The sequence below is a fragment of the Oncorhynchus mykiss genome, chromosome 1 (assembly GCF_013265735.2).
Source record: "Oncorhynchus mykiss isolate Arlee chromosome 1, USDA_OmykA_1.1, whole genome shotgun sequence".
NCBI lineage: Eukaryota > Metazoa > Chordata > Actinopteri > Salmoniformes > Salmonidae > Oncorhynchus > Oncorhynchus mykiss.
In genome coordinates, this window is record NC_048565.1 from 11,325,908 (window position 1) to 11,343,762 (window position 17,855).

At 40.2% G+C, this 17,855-nt stretch overlaps 1 protein-coding gene across 1 annotated transcript in view; it reads right to left on the reverse strand.

Moving 5' to 3' along the window:
* The window catches only part of LOC110533913 (lysine-specific demethylase 4B), a 97,965-nt gene that overhangs the window by 12,037 nt on the left and 68,073 nt on the right, over positions 1-17,855 (reverse strand). Inside the window, exon 19 of the mRNA XM_036940651.1 lies at positions 5,925-6,095. Coding sequence (XP_036796546.1) covers positions 5,925-6,095 — 171 coding nt within the window. The remainder of the gene's footprint in view (positions 1-5,924; positions 6,096-17,855) is intronic.

Here is a 17,855-nt window from a genome sequence, read left to right on the forward strand (position 1 = left end):
TGGTACAACACAAGCAGAACCTGAGACCAGCATGGCCTCCACTACACAGCCGGATGACACTGCACCAGCCTACCAGTCTGCTCCAGCCCAGGTCAACCTACCAGCCTCTCAGTCTGCTCCAGCCCAGGTCAACCTACCAGCCTCCCAGTCTGCTCCAGCCCAGGTCAGAATACCAGCCTCCCAGTCTGCTCCAGCCCAGGTTAACCTACCAGCCTCCCAGTCTGCTCCAGCCCAGGTCAATCTACCAGCCTCCCAGTCTGCTCCAGCCCAGGTCAGAATACCAGCCTCCCAGTCTGCTCCAGCCCAGGTTAACCTACCAGCCTCCCAGTCTGCTCCAGCCCAGGTCAGAATACCAGCCTCCCAGTCTGCTCCACCCAGACAATCACCCACAACTGCAATTCTAATTGATTCAAATGGGAAGTTCTTAGTCCAGGAAAGATTATTCCCTAGACACCAGGTGTATAAGTTCTGGTGTCCTACAACTGAGAGTGCAATGCAGCTACTCAGTCAGACCAGGATTGACACCCCTGACAACATCATCATCCACACTGGCACAAACGACCTTCATGCCAAAGGTGAAAATGTATCTGGGGCAGTGAGAAGAGTGGCAGAACGGGCACAGGCTATGTTCCCAACAACCAATATAGTTATGTCCACCCTCCTACCAAGAAAAGACTTCCCAGAAAAGTTGATCGACAAAATAAATCAACAGATCACTGTGGACTGTGCCTCACTGCTCAACGTCAGAACGGCTCACCACCCCACTCTGACATGTCAACACTTATATGATAATATACATCTTGATCAGGACAGTATCAGAACCTTTGCCAAGGACCTAAAAGATGCAACACTTGGCAGGGACCCACACACCCATCACCCCAGCAACAAAGGTCCCCCGCCCCACCTTCTGAAACAACAGTACCTCCACCATCCCGAGGAGAAAAGAGCCAGACATGGCTTATTACAGCACAGCTCTACTAGACCAGGCCCAACACAGCACAGCTCTACTAGACCAGGCCCAACACAGCACAGCTCTACTAGACCCGGCCCATCACAGCACAGCTCTACTAGACCCGGCCCATCACAACACAGCTCTACTAGACCTGGCCTATCACAACAAAGCTCTACTAGACCTGGCCCATCACAACACAGCTCTACTAGACCTGGCCCATCACAACACAGCTCTACTAGACCTGGCCCATCACAACAAAGCTCTACTAGACCCGGCCCATCACAACACAGCTCTACTAGACCCGGCCCATCACAACACAGCTCTACTAGACCCGGCCCATCACAACGCAGCTCTACTAGACCCGGCCCATCACAACACAGCTCTACTAGACCTGTCCCATCACAACACAGCTCTACTAGACCCAGCCCATCACAACACAGCTCTGACCACTACTCCAGGGTCGGTCAGAACACTGCCCTTCAGGGAAGTAGACCACATGATGCAGTCCACACCATGTATCAATTAGATCGTCAGCCTACATATGCTGAGGTAACCTCTGGCAGAAGACCCCTAGAACAATCAGAGATAGGAGAGGTGCGCCAACTACTGCAACTAATATGCAGACTACTGAGCTAGACAGTCCCTTTAATTCACACACGGGCACGCACGCGCACACACACACACACAAACACACAGGGTTGCAGATTGCACATAACATAAGTACAATGCAATCTTATTCCATTCTTATTCATTTGTTTACAAATATTCCTAAATGTATTGACACCGGTATTATAATAATTATTATATGTAATGGTGTGTGTGTGTGTGTGTGTGTGTGCGCGTGTGTGTATGTATGTATGTATGTGTGTATATGTGTATGTGCATGTATGTGTGTATATATATATATATATATATATATATATATATATATATATGTATGTGTATGTGTATATATATGTATATATATATGTATGTATGTGTGTGTGTATGTATGTGTGTGTGTGTGTGTGTGTATGTATATATGTATATATATATGTATGTGTATGTATATATGTATGTATATGTGTATGTATGTATGTATATATATGTATATGTGTATGTGTGTATGTATATATATGTATATATACATATTTTATTTTTTTTGTTTTTTTCGATGTACTTTACTCAAACCAGTGAATATCACTTATTATAAATGAGATCATTAACTATCAGCTCTTGGAATATCCAGGGCCTATACTCTTCACATTTTGGTTATAAAACAACTAATCCAGAATTGATTAAAAACATCAAGGGACAGGACATCATAATCCTACTGGAAACATGGTGTCGTGGAGACATAGATACTCAGTGTCCCTCAGGCTATAGAGAAAGTTTACTACCATCAATCAAACATAAAAATGTTAAACGGGGCCGAGACTCAGGTGGAATCATCATTTGGCATAAGCAGGACTTAGCACTGAATGAAATGAAAAAAGGTACCACTCACATTTGGCTAAAACTTAACAAAGGTACAATCTATTGTGACAATGATGTATACATATGTGCAGCTTATGCTCCTCCTTCAGATTCATCATATTATGATGATCAGTTTTTTGACAATCTCCAGACAGAAATCATTACATTTCAGGCGCAGGGTAAAGTGCTTCTTTGTGGAGATTTCAATGCAAGAACAGGTTCTGAGCCTGACTACACTGATGCGGGAGGTAACCACCACATATTTGGACACCCCTCCTTGTACAGTAGCCCTATTATAAATAATAGAAACAGTCCTGACCAAATACTGAACAAAAATGGAAAAGAGTTAGTACATCTCTGTCGAGCCTTAGGCCTGTACATGCTTAATGGTAGAATCAGAGGGGACTCTTTAGGTCAGTTTACTTACTGCTCAGCTCTTGGGACAAGTGTAGTCGATTATGTCATCACTGACATTGACCCCTCCTCCATTAGTGCATTCACTGTCAGACCACAGACACCATTGTCAGATCACAGTCAGATCAACGTGTTTCTGAAGAAATTAACCGGCAATACTCATTCAAAAAAACAGCCCAATAAACTTTACAACATAAACCAATCGTTCAGATGGGCTCCAAACAGTGCAGAGGCATTCATTGAAACATTGAACTCAAATGAAATGATGAACTCTATACAGTTTTTCAATAACTCACAGTACCAAAACAATAAAGATGGTGTCAATTCAGCTACCCAAAACATCAACTGCATATTCCAAAAAGCAGCATCGAAAGCACATTTGAGAAAACCAAAGCAATGCAACATCAGAAGCAAAAATCAAAATGTTACTGACAAATGGTTTGATAATGAATGTAAAACAATTAGAAAACACCTAAGACAAATGTCAAACAAAAAACATAAGCAGCAAAACAACCCAGAGCTACGATATGAATACTTTGAAACTCTGAAACAGTATAAACAAACACTGAAATGCAAGAAATTGAATTATACCAACAAGACACTTGATGAAATTGAAAACGCAATTGACCAAAATCAGTTCTGGGACATGTGGAACAATTTAAGCACAACAAAGCCACAAGAATTAGCCATACAAGATGTAGGAATTTGGAAAACTTACTTTGATAATCTATACAAAAACATCCCACAAAAAGACTTAAACCAGAACCAATTAGAAATTAAAGAAAAATTGAACATCCTGGAATCAGTCATTAAAAACAACCAAAATCCATTAGACTACCCAATAACCCAACAAGAACTAAATGAAAAGCTAAAATCTATTAAATCAAAAAAGGCTTGTGGTGTAGACAACATCAGAAATGAAATGCTGAAAAACAGCACACCTGAGTTGCAAAATGCTGTGCTTAAATTGTTCAACATGGTTTTAACTTCTGGCTGCTTCCCTGATGTCTGGAACCAGGGGCTCATCTCCCCTATCCACAAAAGTGGAGACAAATCAGACCCCAATAATTACAGGGGAATTTGCGTCAACAGTAACTTGGGAAAGATTTTCTGTAGCATTTTGAATTCAAGAATTCAAACCTTTCTTCAAGAAAAAAATGTAATAAGTAAATGTCAAATTGGCTTTCTCCCTAACCATCGCACTACTGACCATATATACACCTTACACACACTAATTAATAAACACGTCCACCAAAAAAAAGAGGGCAAAATCTTTGCTTGCTTTATTGACTTTAAAAAAGCATTTGATTCGATTTGGCACGAAGGGCTATTCTACAAAATTCTACAAAGTGGGCTTGGTGGTAAGGTGTATGACTTAATAAAATGTATGTACACAGAAAATAAGTGTGCAATAAAAATCAAAAACCAAAGAACAGAATTTTTTTCACAATGTCGAGGTGTGAGACAAGGCTGCAATTTGAGTCCAAATCTTTTCAACATTTATATCAATGAATTAGCAGACATGTTGGACCAATCTCCAGCCCCAGGACTCACACTATTTGACACAGAGGTGAAATACCTGCTATATGCTGATGACTTGGTACTTCTATCACCAACCAAAGAAGGTCTTCAACAAAACATTAATATTCTGGAGCAATATTGCCATAATTGGGCCCTGGCAGTAAATTTCCAAAAAACTAAAATCATGATTTTCCAAAAAAAACCCAGATGTCAGAAACAAAAATGTAAATTCACCCTGAACAACACCTTAATTGAACACACAAAAAATTACACCTACCTTGGTCTGACCATATCTGCATCGGGAAACTTTAATATGGCAGTGAAGGCACTCAAAGAAAAAGCCCGCAGAGCAATGTATGCAATAAAAATGAAATTATTCAAAATCAACATCCCAATTAGAATTTGGACTAAAATATTTGACAGTGTAATCCTACCAATAGCACTTTATGGAAGTGAGGTTTGGGGGCCACTCAATAAACTGGATTTTAAAATGTGGGACAAACATCCAATTGAAACCCTACATGCAGAATTCTGTCGGAAAATTCTACAAGTCCAGAGAAATACACCAACTAATGCATGTAGGGCAGAATTGGGCCGTTTTCCAGTAATAATGAAAATACAGAAAAGATCATTAAAATTTTGGCTACATCTAAATTCAAGTCCAAATTCGAGTCTGCAATTTAAAGCACTTCAAGCCCAAGAGCTGAGCCCAGAAACGAGCCCTCTCAGTCAGCTGGTGTTGGACCTCACCAATCAAGCTGACACCAGCACTGCTTCAAAAGAAAGAATTCCAATAAACAAAATCATGAACCAATCAAAGGAATCATACTTACAATACTGGAAAAACGAAACAAAATCCCAAAGCCGACTAAATTGCTATCTGACCCTAAACAGAGAATATGAATTGGCTGATTATCTCTACTCTGTCAGAGATACGAAGCAGAGACAGATCCTTACCAAGTACAGGCTGAGTGACCACCGATTAGCAATAGAAACCGGCAGACATAAAAAGACATGGCTACCCAAAGAGGAGCGTGTATGTGGTCACTGCATGACAGGGGAGGTAGAGACAGAGATGCACTTTCTCCTTTACTGTGATAAATATTCCTCACAAAGAGATTCATTATTCACAGAAATTACTACATATATTCCAAATTTTTACAAATTGAACCCAGAGGAAAAACTAAGAATACTCATGGGCGAAGGAGCAATGGCTCCTCTTGCAGCCAAATATGTATTTTCCTGCCATAGCCTGAGGGACACTGAATAATAACATCTGCATAGTAAACAGTAACTTACTTATTATTACTATTATTGTTATTACTATAATTATTAATGTTTACTGTAGACTGTTACCATTTTATTGTATTTATTTTTGTATTATTATTTACTACCATTTTATATTATTATTTGCTATCATTTACAATTTTGTTACAATGTATATTGTATACATTGTTGCTTTGGCAATATTGACACAATGTTTTTCATGCCAATAAAGCAGCTTGAATTTGAATTTGAATTTGAGAGAGAGAGACAGAGAGAGACAGAGAGAGAGACAGAGAGAGAGAGGAGAGAGACTCACCACAACGTTCTCGGGGAAGATGTTGTCACAGTAGGAGCCGTCATCAAAGTTGAACTCGTAGAAGGTTTGTGAGGTCATGCCAATGATGGTGCAGGGGTAGAACCAGCCATCGATGTTCCGACCAATTACCTTCTGACCAAGAGAAAACTCCCCCCTTGGCCCCACCCTTGCCTAGAGAGAGAGAGGGAGGAGTGTGAAAATATAAACTTTTTGAATTTAATCTATTGTCTTTCTATTTCTATGCTGTTAGCGCAGTTATTCAAAGACAGTGTTATATATTTAATGGCACATAGTGGACAAAACATTAAGAACACCTGCTGTTTCCACGACGAAGATTGTCCACATGAATGCTATGATCCCTTCTTGATGTAACTTGTTAAATCCACTTCAAATCAGTGTAGATGAAGGGGAGAAGACAGGTTAAAGAAGGATTTTTAAGCCTTGAGACATGGATTGTGTATGTGTGCCATTCAAAGGGTGAATTGGCAAGACAAAATATTGAAGTGCCTTTGAACAGGGGGTATGATAGTGGGTGTCAGGCGCAGCGGTTTGTGTCAAGAACTGCAACGCTGCTGGGTTTTTCACGCTCAACAGTTTACCGTGTATCAAGAATGATCCACCACCCAAAATACATCCAGCCAACTTGACAACTGTGGGAAGCATTGGAGCCAAAATGGGCCACCATCCTTGTGGAACGCGTTTGACACCTTATAGTCCATGCCCCGACAAATTGAGGCTGTTCTGGGGGCAAAACTCAATATTAGGAAGATTTTCTTAATGTTTTGTACTGTGTGTGTGTGTGATTATATACAGTACCAGTCAAAAGATTGGACTATTTTGGACTACTCATTCAAGGGTTTTTCCTATTATCTACATTGTAGAGTAAATAGACATAACAACACATATGGAATAATGTAGTAACCAAAAAAAAGTGTTAAACAACTCAAAATATATTTTATCGTTGAGATTCTTCAAAGTAGCCCCCATTTGCTTTGATGACATCTTTGCACACTCTTGGCATTCTCTCAACCAGCTTCATTATGGAGGTCACCTGGAATGCATGTCAATAAACCGGTGTACCTGGATAAAAGTTAATTTGTGGAATTTATTTCCTTCTTAATGCGTTTGAGCCAATCAGTTGTGACAAGGTAGGGGTGGTATACAGAAGATAGCCCTATTTGGTAAAAGACCAAGTCCATATTATGGCAAGAACAGCTCAAATAAGCAAAAAGAAATGACAGTCCATCATTACTTTAAACACATGAAGGTCAGTCAATCCGGAAAATTTCAAGAAATGTAAAAGTTTCTTCAAGTGCAGTCGCAAAAACCATGACGCGCTATGAGGACCGCCACAGGAAAGGAAGACCCAGAGTTACCTCTGCTGCAGAGGATAAGTTCATTACAGTTTGCCAGCCTCAGAAATTGCAGCCCAAATAAATGCTTCAGAGTTCAAGCAACAGACACATCTCAACATCAGCTGTTCAGAGGAGACTGTGAATCAGGCCTTCTTGGTCAAATTGTTGGGAAGAAACCACTACTAAAGGACACCAATAAGAAGAAGAGACTTGCTTGAGCCAAGAAACATGAGCAATGGAAAATAGACCGGTGGAAATCTGTCCTTTGGTCTGATGAGTCCAAATTTGAGATTTTTGGTTCCAACTGTCTTTGTGAGACGCAGAGTAGATGAACAGATGATCTCTGCATGTGGAGGCCAGGTCATCTTTGGAGGCCAGTTGACCTGGCCTCCACCATCACCCAACCCCAACCCAATTGAGGATAATCTCTGCATGTGTGTTTCCCACTGTGAAGCATGGAGGAGGTGGTGTGATGGTGGTTTGCTGGTGACACTGTCTGGTATTTATTTAGAATTCAAGGCACACTTAACCAGCATGGCTACCACAGCATTCTGCAGCGATACGCCATCCCATCTGGTTTGCGCTTAGTGGGCCTATCATTTGTATTTCAACAAGACAATGACCCAACACACCTTCAGGCTGTGTAAGGGCTATTTAATCAAGAAGGAGAGTGATGGAGTGCTGCATCAGATGAGCTGGCCTCCACAATCACCCAACCTCAATTGAGATGGTTTGAGATGAGTTGGACCACAGAGTGAAGGAAAAGCAGCCAACAAGTGCTCAGCTTGGGAACGCCTTCAAGACTGCTGGAAAGCATTCCGGGTGAAGCTGGTTGAGAGAATACCAAGAGTGTACAAAGCTGTCATCAAGGCAAAGGGTGGCTACTTTTAAGAATCTCAAATATAAAATATATTTTGATTTGTTTTACACTTTTTTGGTTACTACATGATGCCATATGTAATATTTAATGTAGAAAATAGTAAAAAATAAAACCCTTGAAAGAGTAGGTGTCCAAACTTTTGACTGGTACTGTATGTATGTATGTACAGTGGCTTGCGAAAGTATTCACCCCCCTTGACATTTTCCCTATTTTGTTGCCTTACAACCTGGAATTAAAATATATTTTGGGAGGGATTTGTATCATTTGATTTACACAATATGCCTACCACTTTGAAGATGCAAAATATATTTTTTGTGAAACAAAAACAAAGAAGAAATAAGACAGAAAAACAGAACTTGAGCATAACTATTCACCCCCCCAAAGTCAATACTTTGTAGAGCCACCTTTTACAGCAATTACAGCTGCAAGTCTCTTAGGGTATGTTCTCTATAAGCTTGGCACATCTAGCACTGGGATTTTTGCCTATTCTTCAAGACAAAACTGCTCCAGCTCCTTCAAGTTGGATGGGTTCTGCTGGTGTACAGCAATCTTTAAGTCATACCACATATTCTCAATTGGATTGAGGTCTAAGCTTTGACTAGGCCATTTCAAGACATTTAAATGTTTCCCCTTAAAACCACTTGAGTGTTGCTTTAGCAGTATGTTTAAGGTCATTGTCCTGCTGGAAGGTGAACCTCCGTCCCAGTCTCAAATCTCTGGAAGTCTGAAACAGGTTTCCCTCAATTTCCCTGTATTTAGCGCCATACATCATTCCTTCAATTCTGAACAGTTTCCCAGTCCCTGCCGATGAAAAACATCCCCACAGCATGATGCTGCCACCACCATGCTTCACTGTGGGGATGCTGTTCTCGGGGTGATGAGAGGTGTTGGGTTTGCGCCAGCCGTAGCGTTTTCCATGATGGCCAAAAAGCTCAATTTTAGTCTCATCTGAACAGAGTACCTTCTTCCATGTGTTTGGGGAGCCTCCCACATGCCTTTTGGCAAACACAAAACGTGTTTGCTTATGTTTTTCTTTAAGACGTCTTTTTTTCTGGCCACTCTTCTGTAAAGCCCAGCTCTGTGGAGTGTACGGCTTAAAGTGGTCCTATGGACAGATACTCCAATCTCTGCTGTGGAGCTTTGCAGCTCCTTCAGGGTTATCTTTGGTCTCTTTGTTGCCTCTCTGATTAATGCCCTCCTTGCTTGGTCTGTGAGTTTTGGTGGGTGGACCGCTCTTGGCAGGTTTGTTGTCATGCCATATTCTTTCCATTTTTTTTTTTAAATAATGGATTTAATGGTGCTCCGTGGGATGTTCAAAGTATTGGATATTTTTTTATAACCCAACCCTGATCTGTACTTCTCCACAACTTTGTCCCTGACCTGTTTGGAGAGCTCCTTGGTCTTCATGGTGCCGCTTGCTTGGTGCTGCCCCTTGCTTAGTGGTGTTGCAGTCTCTGGGGCCTTTCAGAACAGGTGTAGATATACTGAGACCATGTGACAGATCATGTGACACTTAAATAAAGTTCACCTGTGTGCAATCTAACTAATTATGTGACTTCTGAAGGTAATTGGTTGCACCAGATCTTATTTAGGGGCTTCATAGCAAAGGGGGGTGTACCACATGTACCACTTTCAGTTTTTTTTTAATTCTTTTTTTTTATTCTTTGAAACAAGTTATTTTTTTCATTTCACTTCACCAATTTGGACTATTTTGTGTATGTCCATTACATGAAATCCAAACAATAATCTATTTAAAATGACAGATTGTAATGCAGCAAAAATAGGAAAAACACCAAGGGGGGTTAATACTTTTGCAAGGCAGTGAGTGTACATTCAGAATATAATTCTCAGATAAAAAGGAATGAAGTTGTACATTTACATTGTACATAGACAAGAAACCCAAGACATGGCATGAGAATGATGAAGAACACTAGTGTCCCCAACCTTATGGGAGTAGCAGCCACTGTCATAGGAGCTGAACAGCACAAGTGAATGGATCTTTGCAGATTTAACTCATTGCTTTGAAAACACAGTATTTATGTCAAATACAAAAGTTATTTGTTCAACATTATTATTTGAGTTCATGTTGGAATTGCAGAAGCTTAGCTACACATACAGTGCATTCGGAATGTATTCAGACCCATTTACTTTTTCCTTATTTTGTTACAGCCTTATTCTAAAAGGGATTGCATTGATGAGGGGAAAAACAATCTACACACAATACCCCATACTGACAAAGCAAAAACAGGTTTAGACATTTTTGCTAATTAATAAAAAAACAAAATCACATTTACACAAGTATTCAGACCCTTTACTCAGTACTTTGTTAAAGCACCTTTCACAGCGATGACACCCTCGAGTCTTCTTGGGTATGATGCTACAAGCTTTGCACAACTGTATTTGGGGAGTTTCTCCCGTTCTTCTCTGCGGATAATCTCAAGCTCTGTCAGGTTGGATGGGGAGCGTCGCTGCACAGCTATTTTCAGGTCTCTCCAGAGATGTTCGATTGGGTTCAAGTCCGGGCTCTGGCTGGATCACTCAAGGACATTCAGAGACTTTTCCCGAAGCCACTCCTGCATTGTCTTGCCTGTGTGTTTAGGGTCATTGTCCTGTTGGAAGGCTAACCATTGCCCTAGTCTGAGGTCCTGAGCGCTCTGGAGCAGGTTTTCATCAAAGATCTCCCTGTGCTTTGCTCCGTTCATCTTTCCCTGTGAGTGAGAGGTGCTTTTGAGCACAAAGTATTCAGGGAGAAGGGAATAACGGCCACTGTCAGCAAAAGGCATGGATTTGTTGGGGGGCCATTACGGCCACACAAAGGGGATACCGCTGGGAAATTTGAGGCGTTATGAAGTGCAAAGCTCATGCTTTTCAAGCAAGTCTTTTCAAATCATCATTTAGAGTCGCATCATACAGCCTTAAAATGTATAACAAATCTAAACATATAACCCAACATTAGTTGAACAACTAAAGTTACATTAATAACGTTAAATTAAGCATATAGGAGGGCCTATATTTTTGTTAATCGCTCAACACAGAATAGCCGCATGTGAGCAATCCCTCAAATCGTAGAGAAAATATCCTTTCCATTTTATTCAGCTTTGTTCCATTGTATTCTTCCTACTATAAAATAATGCCATGGAATCTAACCAAATCTTATTTGCTCAATGAACTAGTGTAGCCCACAGCCATATGGCATAGCATAACATAAGAGTACGCTATTCTGTTCTTCTGAAATAGACTACATTTTCTTCATATCATGTTTCTTTAGACCTGTCTAAAATATATAATGGATTTATTGTGAAGGTGTAGGCTATATTACAAGGATTTATTGTGAAGGTGTAGGCTATATTACATGGATTCATTGTGAAGGTGTAGGCTATATTACTTGGATTCATTGTGAAGGTGTAGGCTATATTACATGGATTCATTGTGAAGGTGTAGGCTATATTACTTGGATTCATTGTGAAGGTGTAGGCTATATTACATGGATTCATTGTGAAGGTGTAGGCTATATTACATGGATTCATTGTGAAGGTGTAGGCTATATTACATGGATTCATTGTGATGGTGTAGGCTATATTACATGGATTCATTGTGAAGGTGTAGGCTATATTACATGGATTCATTGTGAAGGTGTAGGCTATATTACATGGATTCATTGTGAAGGTGTAGGCTATATTACATGGATTCATTGTGATGGTGTAGGCTATATTACATGGATTCATTGTGAAGGTGTAGGCTATATTACATGGATTCATTGTGAAGGTGTAGGCTATATTACATGGATTCATTGTGAAGGTGTAGGCTATATTACATGGATTCATTGTGATGGTGTAGGCTATATTACATGGATTCATTGTGATGGTGTAGGCTATATTACATGGATTCATTGTGATGGTGTAGGCTATATTACATGGATTCATTGTGATGGTGTAGGCTATATTACATGGATTCATTGTGATGGTGTAGGCTATATTACATGGATTCATTGTGAAGGTGTAGGCTATATTACATGGATTCATTGTGATGGTGTAGGCTATATTACATGGATTCATTGTGATGGTGTAGCATGCGCAGACCAGCTGGCCGGTGTGTTTACGGACATATTCAATCAATCCCTATACCAGTCTGCTGTTCCCACATGCTTCAAGAGGGCCACCATTGTTCCTGTTCCCAAGAAAGCTAAGGTAACTGAGCTAAATGACTACCGCCCCGTAGCACTCACATCCGTCATCATGAAGTGCTTTGAGAGACTAGTCAAGGACCATATCACCTCCACCCTACCTGACACCCTAGACCCACTCCAATTTGCTTACCGCCCAAATAGGTCCACAGACGATGCAATCTCAACCACACTGCACACTGCCCTAACCCATCTGGACAAGAGGAATACCTATGTGAGAATGCTGTTCATCGACTACAGCTCGGCATTCAACACCATAGTACCCTCCAAGCTCGTCATCAAGCTCGAGACCCTGGGTCTCGACCCCGCCCTGTGCAACTGGGTACTGGACTTCCTGACGGGCCGCCCCCAGGTGGTGAGGGTAGGCAACAACATCTCCTCCCCGCTGATCCTCAACACTGGGGCCCCACAAGGTTGCGTTCTGAGCCCTCTCCTGTACTCCCTGTTCACCCACGACTGCGTGGCCACGCACGCCTCCAACTCAATCATCAAGTTTGCGGACGACACAACAGTGGTAGGCTTGATTACCAACAACGATGAGACGGCCTACAGGGAGGAGGTGAGGGCCCTCGGAGTGTGGTGTCAGGAAAACAACCTCACACTCAACGTCAACAAAACTAAGGAGATGATTGTGGACTTCAGGAAACAGCAGAGGGAACACCCCCCTATCCACATCGATGGAACAGTAGTGGAGAGGGTAGCAAGTTTTAAGTTCCTCGGCATACACATCACAGACAAACTGAATTGGTCCACTCACACAGACAGCATCGTGAAGAAGGCGCAGCAGCGCCTCTTCAACCTCAGGAGGCTGAAGAAATTTGGCTTGTCACCAAAAGCACTCACAAACTTCTACAGATGCACAATCGAGAGCATCCTGGCGGGCTGTATCACCGCCTGGTATGGCAACTGCACCGCCCTCAACCGTAAGGCTCTCCAGAGGGTAGTGAGGTCTGCACAACGCATCACCGGGGGCAAACTACCTGCCCTCCAGGACACCTACACCACCCGATGTCACAGGAAGGCCATAAAGATCATCAAGGACATCAACCACCCGAGCCACTGCCTGTTCACCCCGCTATCATCCAGAAGGCGAGGTCAGTACAGGTGCATCAAAGCTGGGACCGAGAGACTGAAAAACAGCTTCTATCTCAAGGCCATCAGACTGTTAAACAGCCACCACTAACACTGAGTGGCTGCTGCCAACACACTGACACTGACTCAACTCCAGCCACTTTAATAATGGGAATTGATGGGAAATGATGTAAATATATCACTAGCCACTTTAAACAATGCTACCTTATATAAATGTTACTTACCCTACATTATTCATCTCATATGTATACGTATATACTGTACTCTATATCATCGACGGTATCCTTATGTAATACATGTATCACTAGCCACTTTATACTATACTATGCCACTTTGTTTACATACTCATCTCATTTGTACATACTGTACCCGATACCATCTACTGTATCTTGCCTATGCTGCTCTGTACCATCACTCATTCATATATCCTTATGTACATATTCTTTATCCCCTTACACTGTGTACAAGACAGTAGTTTTGGAATTGTTAGTTAGATTACTTGTTATTACTGCATTGTCGGAACTAGAAGCACAAGCATTTCGCTACACTCGCATTAACATCTGCTAACCATGTGTATGTGACAAATAAAATTTGATTTGATTTGATTTGGCTATATTACATGGATTCATTGTGATGGTGTAGGCTATATTACATGGATTCATTGTGATGGTGTAGGCTATATTACATGGATTCATTGTGAAGGTGTAGGCTATATTACATGGATTCATTGTGAAGGTGTAGGCTATATTACATGGATTCATTGTGAAGGTGTAGGCTATATTACATGGATTCATTGTGATGGTGTAGGCTATATTACATGGATTCATTGTGATGGTGTAGGCTATATTACATGGATTCATTGTGAAGGTGTAGGCTATATTACATGGATTCATTGTGATGGTGTAGGCTATATTACATGGATTCATTGTGATGGTGTAGGCTATATTACATGGATTCATTGTGAAGGTGTAGGCTATATTACATGGATTCATTGTGATGGTGTAGGCTATATTACATGGATTCATTGTGATGGTGTAGGCTATATTACATGGATTCATTGTGAAGGTGTAGGCTATATTACATGGATTCATTGTGATGGTGTAGGCTATATTACATGGATTCATTGTGATGGTGTAGGCTATATTACATGGATTCATTGTGATGGTGTGGGCTATATTACATGGATTCATTGTGATGGTGTAGGCTATATTACATGGATTCATTGTGATGGTGTAGGCTATATTACATGGATTCATTGTGATGGTGTAGGCTATATTACATGGATTCATTGTGATGGTGTAGGCTATATTACATGGATTCATTGTGAAGGTGTAGGCTATATTACATGGATTCATTGTGATGGTGTAGGCTATATTACATGGATTCATTGTGATGGTGTAGGCTATATTACATGGATTCATTGTGATGGTGTAGGCTATATTACATGGATTCATTGTGATGGTGTAGGCTATATTACATGGATTCATTGTGATGGTGTAGGCTATATTACATGGATTCATTGTGAAGGTGTAGGCTATATTACATGGATTCATTGTGAAGGTGTAGGCTATATTACATGGATTCATTGTGATGGTGTAGGCTATATTACATGGATTCATTGTGAAGGTGTAGGCTATATTACATGGATTCATTGTGATGGTGTAGGCTATATTACATGGATTCATTGTGATGGTGTAGGCTATATTACATGGATTCATTGTGATGGTGTAGGCTATATTACATGGATTCATTGTGATGGTGTAGGCTATATTACATGGATTCATTGTGATGGTGTAGGCTATATTACATGGATTCATTGTGATGGTGTAGGCTATATTACATGGATTCATTGTGATGGTGTAGGCTATATTACATGGATTCATTGTGATGGTGTAGGCTATATTACATGGACTCATTGTGAAGGTGTAGGCTATATTACATGGATTCATTGTGAAGGTGTAGGCTATATTACATGGATTCATTGTGATGGTGTAGGCTATATTACATGGATTCATTGTGAAGGTGTAGGCTATATTACATGGATTCATTGTGAAGGTGTAGGCTATATTACATGGATTCATTGTGATGGTGTAGGCTATATTACATGGATTCATTGTGATGGTGTAGGCTATATTACATGGATTCATTGTGATGGTGTAGGCTATATTACATGGATTCATTGTGATGGTGTAGGCTATATTACATGGATTCATTGTGAAGGTGTAGGCTATATTACATGGATTCATTGTGAAGGTGTAGGCTATATTACATGGATTCATTGTGAAGGTGTAGGCTATATTACATGGATTCATTGTGAAGGTGTAGGCTATATTAAATGGATTCATTGTGATGGTGTAGGCTATATTACATGGATTTACTGTGAAGGTGTAGGCTATATTACATGGATTCATTGTGATGGTGTAGGCTATATTACATGGATTCATTGTGATGGTGTAGGCTATATTACATGGATTCATTGTGAAGGTGTAGGCTATATTACATGGATTCATTGTGATGGTGTAGGCTATATTACATGGATTCATTGTGATGGTGTAGGCTATATTACATGGATTCATTGTGATGGTGTAGGCTATATTACATGGATTCATTGTGAAGGTGTAGGCTATATTACATGGATTCATTGTGATGGTGTAGGCTATATTACATGGATTCATTGTGATGGTGTAGGCTATATTACATGGATTCATTGTGATGGTGTAGGCTATATTACATGGATTCATTGTGAAGGTGTAGGCTATATTACATGGATTCATTGTGAAGGTGTAGGCTATATTACATGGATTCATTGTGATGGTGTAGGCTATATTACATGGATTCATTGTGATGGTGTAGGCTATATTACATGGATTCATTGTGATGGTGTAGGCTATATTACATGGATTCATTGTGAAGGTGTAGGCTATATTACATGGATTCATTGTGAAGGTGTAGGCTATATTACATGGATTCATTGTGAAGGTGTAGGCTATATTACATGGATTCATTGTGAAGGTGTAGGCTATATTACATGGATTCATTGTGATGGTGTAGGCTATATTACATGGATTCATTGTGATGGTGTAGGCTATATTACATGGATTCATTGTGATGGTGTAGGCTATATTACATGGATTCATTGTGATGGTGTAGGCTATATTACATGGATTCATTGTGAAGGTGTAGGCTATATTACATGGATTTACTGTGAAGGTGTAGGCTATATTACATGGATTAATTGTGATGGTGTAGGCTATATTACATGGATTCATTGTGAAGGTGTAGGCTATATTACATGGATTCATTGTGAAGGTGTAGGCTATATTACATGGATTTACTGTGAAGGTGTAGGCTATATTACATGGATTAATTGTGATGGTGTAGGCTATATTACATGGATTCATTGTGATGGTGTAGGCTATATTACATGGATTCATTGTGAAGGTGTAGGCTATATTACATGGATTCATTGTGATGGTGTAGGCTATATTACATGGATTCATTGTGATGGTGTAGGCTATATTACATGGATTCATTGTGATGGTGTAGGCTATATTACATGGATTAATTGTGATGGTGTAGGCTATATTACATGGATTCATTGTGATGGTGTAGGCTATATTACATGGATTCATTGTGAAGGTGTAGGCTATATTACATGGATTAATTGTGATGGTGTAGGCTATATTACATGGATTTACTGTGAAGGTGTAGGCTATATTACATGGATTCATTGTGATGGTGTAGGCTATATTACATGGATTCATTGTGATGGTGTAGACTATATTACATGGATTCATTGTGATGGTGTAGGCTATATTACATGGATTCATTGTGAAGGTGTAGGCTATATTACATGGATTCATTGTGATGGTGTAGGCTATATTACATGGATTCATTGTGATGGTGTAGGCTATATTACATGGATTCATTGTGATGGTGTAGGCTATATTACATGGATTCATTGTGATGGTGTAGGCTATATTACATGGATTCATTGTGATGGTGTAGGCTATATTACATGGATTCATTGTGATGGTGTAGGCTATATTACATGGATTAATTGTGATGATGTAGGCTATATTACATGGATTCATTGTGATGGTGTAGGCTATATTACATGGATTCATTGTGAAGGTGTAGGCTATATTACATGGATTCATTGTGAAGGTGTAGGCTATATTACATGGATTCATTGTGAAGGTGTAGGGTATATTACATGGATTCATTGTGAAGGTGTAGGCTATATTACATGGATTCATTGTGATGGTGTAGGCTATATTACATGGATTCATTGTGAAGGTGTAGGCTATATTACATGGATTCATTGTGATGGTGTAGGCTATATTACATGGATTCATTGTGATGGTGTAGGCTATATTACATGGATTCATTGTGAAGGTGTAGGCTATATTACATGGATT